This window comes from Tupaia chinensis, unplaced genomic scaffold, assembly GCF_000334495.1.
Source record: "Tupaia chinensis unplaced genomic scaffold, TupChi_1.0 Scaffold141399_1, whole genome shotgun sequence".
In the NCBI taxonomy this organism is placed as follows: domain Eukaryota; kingdom Metazoa; phylum Chordata; class Mammalia; order Scandentia; family Tupaiidae; genus Tupaia; species Tupaia belangeri.
Genome location: NW_006201261.1, coordinates 406,525 through 414,599, shown reverse-complemented (window position 1 = coordinate 414,599; position 8,075 = coordinate 406,525). Strand labels below are relative to the sequence as shown.

The window sequence follows — 8,075 nt, the reverse complement described above, 5'->3', positions numbered from 1 at the left end:
ACATAGCCATTACGCTAACTGCTGGTTCCCATGTTATCCTAAAATTTGTATTTCACCAACAAACAACATCAAACATAGTGAGGAAGTAATAACACTCCACATACCTGTTGAATCTGACTGTCCTCATGAAACTGCTGAGACAAAGGTTCTTTCTCCTTTTGGCAAAGAGATGGTGCCTGCTTGCTTTCAAATCTCTCCTCTTTTTCAGGCAAAGCAGTTTTCTTTTCACTTTCAAATTCACCCTGTACAAAATAAATAACAACAAAATTGCCTTTAAGCTAGAAAAGTATGCTTATTTCACATCTCTGTTATTGGCTAGAATTTACTACATCCATTAAATACTCGGCTTGTTGCTTGGCCTGGTTGTTAAAGCAGGTGGATCCCACAAGGCTGACCAAGTGTCGTTGGAGTCCCAAACAGAGTAGCTTGAGCAACATGCTGGATTACTGTATGTGCATGCCCAAAATCCCAAAATGAGGGGGATATGAAAGAGAAAGGATTGAGGCATGACCCTTCCCTAGGGGGATGCTTACTTCTTCCTCTCTCTCTGCCTCTAAACTTTACAGCTCCTACTCAGTACACAAGTGCAATAACCAAACAGACCAAGGTTGCTACCCATAGAAAACATGTATTAAAGTGGGCTCATCAGAGAGAATATGAAGGGAAGCCTAAAGCCAACCAGTGGAGAGTGGTGGTTAAAGTCTGATTCCCACATGACCAACTGTGCAGTTTGAATCCTGGACCAGGCAGCTTGAAAAACACGTTGGTACATGCCCAAGATAAATGGAGAACGGCTGTGACATGGCCACCTCCCCATGGAATGCTTGCTTGCTTTCTTTTTTTTTTTTTAGAGGTTTTTGCTATAGGGCGCGTGCGCTCACCAGAGAGAGAGAGACAGAGAGATAGAAAGCGAGAAATCACCCCCCAGGGGGAATGGCCATGCCTCAATCCCTTCTCCTCCATTCTCCTCTCGGGATCTTGGGCACGTACGCACACGCGCCCGGCGTGAGTTTAAGCCACCGGGTCCAGGACTCAAACCACGGTTAACTACATGGGAGTCCAGTACCATAACCATTACGCTAACTGCTGGTCCCATGGAATGCTTTCTTAGATTCTCTCTTTGTCCCTCTCTAGCGACCATGCACACCCTCTAGCAAACTTTTCTTTAAATTATTTAATTTTATTATTTATTATTTATTTTATATATATTTTTAATTTGCTATAGGGCATGTGTGCTCAACAGAAAAAGAGAAAGAGGAAAGTGAGAAAACAAGCAACCAGGTCTGGGACTTGAACCAAGCTCAGTCATGTTGCAGTCCAGTGCCTTAACCACTACACTACCTGCTGGATCTCTTTTATCATAAAGGAAAAGCCTAGTTTGCATTGGTGAGAGCTGTGCTACCAATGATAGCCCTTCCCAAGTCATAACTGGATTATCGTAAAAGGTCACATTAAGAAATTAATTGATGGGGGACCAGCATAGCATCTTTGAGATGTGTATTTCAACCAATTACAGTATATTCTTCTGCTTATCTCTTTCCAAGACACAGAACTTCCCTTTTTCTTGAGGTGTTGATTAAGCCTTTCTTTAACGAAGACACAGATCTTCCCTTCCAATCAGCAACCTAAGAAATGTGGAACCCACCTATAACCTACAAGCCCAACCCCTTCTACATGCCCCGCCTTTTTGGGCCAGATCAATGGAAAATCTTCTCACTAAATGTTGTCTGTCAGTCTCAAAAACAAATAAAAGGAACCTCTGTACATGATCACCCCAAGAAAAGGCAAGTATGCCTCTTCTCCAGGCCTAGGTCACTCACAGTTGGCTTGGAAATAAGTCATATTAATTATTAATTGTTAATTTTACAGTTGGTTATTTTTCTGTCGACAGTAGCATATTTAAAATGCTAGAACAGGAATACCAACTAAGAATTCTGTACTCAGAAAACAATCTTTTAAAATTTAAAGAAAAATCGGGACCAGCAAATGGTGTCATGGTTACACCACTGGATTCCCACTTAGTTGACCATGGTTCGAGTTCCGGATCTGGTGGCTTAAACCTCTTGCCAGGCACATGTGTGTGTGCCAAAAATCCTGAGAAGAGGACAAAGGAGAAGGAACTGCGCATGGCCATCCTCCCAAGGGTGATTTCTCACTTGTCTCTCCATCTCTCTGTGTCTCTGGCGAGCACACATGCCCTATAGCAAAACTCTCTCTTTAAAAACAAACAAAAAAAGGATATATTATGACAATCCCAGAAAAACAAAACAGACAATTCAACAATTCAACACAGCAGACATATCCTACAAAAATAATAAAGGGAATTCTTTGAGCTAAAATGAAGACATTAAACAGTAACTTGAATCTACAGGAATAAACGAAGGACAGCAGCCAAGAAAATTACATCAGTAATATATAAGACAAAGTAAGTTTAGTTTTTTTAAAACCCTTTTTTCCAGATTTAAAAAACAATAGCGAGGACCAGCAGTTGGCGTAATGGCTGTCACTGGATTCCCATGTAGTTGACCGTGGTTTGAGTCCTGGACCCAGTGGCTTAAACTCACGCTGAGTGTGCATGCCCAAATCCTGAGAAGAGAATGGAGGAGAAGGGATTGCGGCGTGGCCATCTCCTCTGGGGGGTAATTTCCCACTTTCTGTCTCTCTGTCTCTCTGTCTGTCTTTCTGGTGAGCCCACATGCCCTATAGCAAAAACCTCTAATAAAAAAAAAAAAAAAAAAAAAAAAGACAAATTCTGTCTCTGAAAAACCTGCTGGTGCTTTCTCACTCTCATTCTGGGCACATGTAGCCTTTGGTGAAATTCAAAAAAAGAGAGAGAGGTGTACTTTTTATAACAATATTAGCACAGAAGACAAAAGGAATAGGGCTATACAGGTAAATAGTTTGGTAAACAATTAAACTGGAATTAATCCAGACTAGAATGTTAGGTGTTCGTTGTAATCCTGAGCACAAGTACTAAGAAAATAACTCAGAGGGGCCAGCAGGTGGCATGAAGGTTAAGGCTCTAGACTCCAATGTGGCTGACAGCAGTAAAGTCTCAGTCCTGACAGCTGGCTTGCTCGCTCGCTCGTTCTCCCTCTCTCTCTGGTGAGCAAATGTGCCCTGTAGCAAATTAAAAAATAATAATAATAATGATAAATAAAATTAAATATTTTTTAAAAGAAAAGAACTCAGAAAATATATACAGGAAAATAAACATTAAGAAAATTACAATGAAAAGAAGACAGTGATCAAGAATTATGGGAATAAAAATGGTCTAGGATAAACAGATTCCAACAATCAAGCACTGACACAGGCTACAATATATATGAGTATGACTATACCCCCATGTGAGGGATGCTTTCTTACATCTCCTCTCTCTTTCTCTGGTGAGCACATAAAACCTCTAGCAAAATTTTTAAAAGAGTAAACCTCAGGACCAGCAGACGGCATAATGGTTGACCCTCATAAAGTCGACTGCAGTTTGAGTCCTGGACTCAGTGGCTTAAACTCACACTGGACACATGTGCGTGTGTACCCAAGATCCCAAAAGGAGAATGGAGGAGAAGGGATTGTGGCGTGGCCATCCCCCTGGGGGGTGATTTCTCACTTTCGATCTCTGTCTTTTGGGTGAGTGCATGCACCCTGCAGCAAAAAACTCTCAAAAAAAAAAAAAAAAAAAAGGCAAACCTGCAGTGAAAATCATCCTGAGAAGTACGGGCACACAAACACCCTTCCTGGACACAGGCGGGAAAGAAAACTTTGCTGTGGCTGTTGTCACCTCACATGACACTGCAACAATTCTCTTAGATCTAAGGTATCAGACAGTAGATTCTTTGCCAAAAAGGTACAGTAAGCAGGAAATTTAAACATTAAAATGTATCACGACAGGAAAAGCTCAGTTTCTAAAATGATGAAATCATCTTATGTCTTAACCTCAGCTACAAAACACTAAGGAAGAATGTTCTTGTTTCCTCTGCAGATGGGAAAGGCAGCAGTACCTGTGCCCTTGGTGTTGTGGCTGCCACTTGTGGTCCAACTTGGTCAGGGGTCCCGGTGGCTAGGCTTCAATCTGCTTCCTGAGGAGCAAATCAGTCCAAAGCTCACTCTCCCTTCTAAAGCCACTTGTGGGTTTCAAAAAGTACATAAGTATTTTTCGACAAAAGAAATTGCCTTTATAATTTTCAGTGTGATAAAACACATGGACTAAGGTTAGAAAAACTTCAAGTCAATCTAGTTGGGTTTCGCTGAAGGTACTTTGGGCCTGGCTATTCTCAATCGCAAATCATTACAAAATGCAGCAAAAACACTGAAATCATAGTATCAAGTTCTAGAGAACCTATCTAAATCATTATCCTTCAGTTTTTTTATTTCTTTCATGAGAGACAGAGGGTGTGCTGAAGTTCTATCTAGGCAGAAATAATTTTCTTGACCTTTGGAAGGCCCTTCAAGATACACTTAACATAAGCTTTAAAATAATCTTTTCTTTACATAAAATAGGATTAGGCTGAAACTGACCCAGGACACCCCCGCCCTCACCAAGTGAAATAGATAAATATATTAGGATTCCTTAAATTAAGTTTTAGATCCCTATAAAACTATATAAGTACCATTCTTTATTGAGATCCATAAGAACTAATACCTACACTTGAGATTTTCTTTTCTTAGCATCGTACTCAGTAATCACAAAATGGCTGCCGCCGAGCATCAGCTGACAATTAACTCTGCTTGCTGGAGCCTATTTCCCGAAACGGCATTCCATGAAGTTCCCGAAGACCTGCCTACATCAAACAAGCAATTGCTGAACTGTAATAGACCCGCCCTTAATCCAACCCTGAATGGAATCTATGTTCCCTATTGTTAAAACTTTATGAACTGATAATTAGAACACATAGCCCCTCACCCATTTACTTGCATGTATCACATTTTCAATAAAAAGGCACGATAATTCCTAGCTGTGGTCACTCTACAGAGAGCAATCTCTGAGGGTGTCTGACTGAGGACGTGCATGAAAAAGGCACCGAGGCCTCAGTCTTTCCTTCCTGCACCGCCTCCGACAAGATAACCCACCCCAGCCGAGATAACCCACCCCAGCTGGCCGAGGCTGGTCCCTGGCAATTTCCCATGGAGAGAGGGTGCTTTTTCACTTCCTCCCTCTCTCCCTCTCTCTCTCTTTTGCACATATGTGCCCTCTGGCAAAATTTTTTTAATTTAAAAACAAAAAAAGGACAGTAAGAAGATGAAGTCATAGGTAGCCACATTGCTCTGCGTTGCCTTCATACCGTGATGCCTCTGAACCCTGAAAAAACCCCACAAATACAACTCCTGGATCTCAAACCTCCAAACCATGAAAAGTGAAAAAGTGAAAAAAAGTAAAAACGTATCTTTTTTAAAATTTATTTATTTATTTACTTTTGCGGGGGAGGTTTTTGCTATAGGGCGCGTGAGCTCACCAGAAAAACAGAGAGACATAAAACCAGAAATCGACCCTGGGAGGATGGCCTCGCTGCAATGGCTTCTCTTCCGTTCTCCTCTCAGGATCTTGGGCACACATGCACACACGCCCGGCATGAGTTTAAGTCACCAGGTCCAGGACTCGAAAGGCGGTCGGCCACAAGGGAGTTCAGTGACAATAGCCACTACGCTAACTGCTGGTCCCACAAAAGCTTATTTTTATAAATCATCTAGTTCCTGTCATTTTCTGCTATCAAGAGGCTTCAGTATGTGTCTCTTGGAAAACCCTGCTGAGAAGAATACTTTCTTCAGACGAAAGTCTCATAGATGCCTAAAATGTAGTCAGAAAGAAGCAAATTTCTGTTTGTGGCTGGGGGGTCAAATCCCAGCCTGCACAGCCTGGTCCTATGCTACCCCACATGTAGGAGGCAGACTGGTGTGTAGTCCCCAAGCTTCAGTGTCACAAACTCTGAAAGGAGAGGTAGAGAGAGGATTCCACACAGAGCCTAGGCACCCGTGGTGCATGCTGCAACTCTCACAGACCCCAGCGCTGAGCTGAAGGCCCCACCTGTGGCCAGTTTTTCAGTGCTTAACCCTAGCCTCGTTTCAGGAAGTGTGTTAAAGCAGTTTATAAGACACGCACTGTCTAACATGGCAGATGGGGGCAGGGAGGCAGCAAAGTGCGCCTGGTTGCATGTGAGGGAGCTTCCTAAATGCCTCGGCAGGATGGCCCCAGCCAGGACTCACTCAGGAGTGAGGAAAATAAGCTCAGGACCTCAGAGAGAGTGTGGTCTTTGGCCGACCCTCGACCTGACTGGATGGCTTGTACAGCCTCCACTGGGCCTCCTTTGCTGATGACTATTTCCAACCTGAAGGAAATTTTTAATTTGCCCCCTTCTTAGTGATAAGGTCAACCAAAGAAAAGATGCCTTAACATTGTTCTGGGGTGTTTTAAAAACCTACAGGATTGTAGAAAACTATCATTTATGTTTTAGTCACCAAGAAAACAAATAACACCTGGAGAAAGAGAGTAAGTAGCCTTGAACAAAGAATACCAACACGAGAATGACAGTAAATCCAACTGATAACAAATTAGACATTTACCACATCCAAATACACAGGTACTCCAAATATTCTCACAATTTTTTAAAAGAATTATTTAACTTTATTTATTCATTCATTTATTTTTAATTTAACCAGAGAGAGACACACACAGAGACAGAGAGAGAGAGAGAGAGAAAGTGAAAAAGCAAGCCATCAGGTCTGGGACTCGAACCATGGTCAGCCATATGGGAGTACTCAGCACCTTAACCATCACACCACCCGCTGGTTCCCAACATTCTCACAATCTATAGATTCAATTTTATTTTTTAACACAAGAAAAGATGACACTGCCACAAGCAACCCTCACTGGTCGCACTAGCCTGCTTCTCCATCCCAGCTAAGTACAAGGGAAATTTCTGTATGGGACACACACTGCCATCAAAAAGAAACCAAGCTTACGTTTTCAGGGAACTCTTCTCAAACCAGACGCCAAAGGGTGGTGACCTGGGAAGAAACCTAACCCCCCACGTGCACAGACCAGATAACTTTGCAGCTAAGTGACCGCTTTTCAAACAGGTGCAAAGATATTTGTGGCTCGGGAGGGACAGCATGTTCCTGCTATTTTGGGACAATGACCTGGCATCCCAAGGAAGGCCCACAAACGCTTTCTATAAAGGGTAAAGCTCAAGGGAGGACCACAGGAAGAAGGGGCGTCACCTATAAATATTCTCAGCAAATGTGGACCTGGGTCTGATGGTGTCTATAGACCCACTGACAAGCTCACAAGGATTAAGTGGGATGTTTGTCAACACCTTGGAAACAGAATTCACAAAGACCCAGGACAGAGGACACCTTGCATAGACCCTGTTCTGATGAACCTCAGCCAGGGTGACTAGAACTCAGGCTGCATATTCAATGATATAAAGAAACTGCTGTTGATCTCTTAGAATGAATCACAGTTGGCCTTACTCACAGACATAACTATCTAGAGATGGAAAACACGTGGAGTGGGACCAGCAGTTGGCGTAATGGCTATGTCACTGGACTCCCATGTAGTCAATCGCAGTTCAAGTCCCGGACCTGGTGGCTTAAACTCACACCAGGCCCGTGTGCGTGCGTGCCCAAGATCCCGAGAGGAGAATGGAGAAGAAGAGACTGACATGGCCATTCCCCGAGGGAGATGATTTCTCACTTTCTGTCTCTGTCTCTCCTGCGAGCACACACGCCCTATAACAAAAACCTCTCAAAAACAAACAAACCAAAAAAACACAGTTTGCTTCAAAATAATAGGACAGAAGAGGGGAGGCAGAAGGGGTATTGATGCACTAAGACTGTTGTGTACCTACAGGTAGTGAAGAGGTTCACCAAATTATTCTATGTATGTAAAAAATTACCTCAATAGCTGGCATAAAGTAAAACAGCACATCCCACACTTCCCATAGCCCAGTTTTTTCTTTCTTTTTTTTCTTTTTTTGGAGGGGGGTACAATTGGCTAAGCAAAAACTTGATCATGTTAAAAAAGAAAAAGAGGCGATCAAAACCGGACCTTTTTAAGGCTGCTTCCTTTCTTCTCCCTCCCT

General features: G+C 42.6%; 1 protein-coding gene across 3 annotated transcripts in view; it reads right to left on the bottom strand.

Moving 5' to 3' along the window:
- PCNT (pericentrin) overlaps positions 1–8,075 on the bottom strand; it is a 158,302-nt gene that overhangs the window by 84,553 nt on the left and 65,674 nt on the right. For all 3 annotated transcript variants that reach the window (XM_014581959.2, XM_014581960.2, XM_014581961.2), the window contains exon 15: positions 105–242. In XM_014581959.2, coding sequence (XP_014437445.2) covers positions 105–242 — 138 coding nt within the window. The remainder of the gene's footprint in view (positions 1–104; positions 243–8,075) is intronic.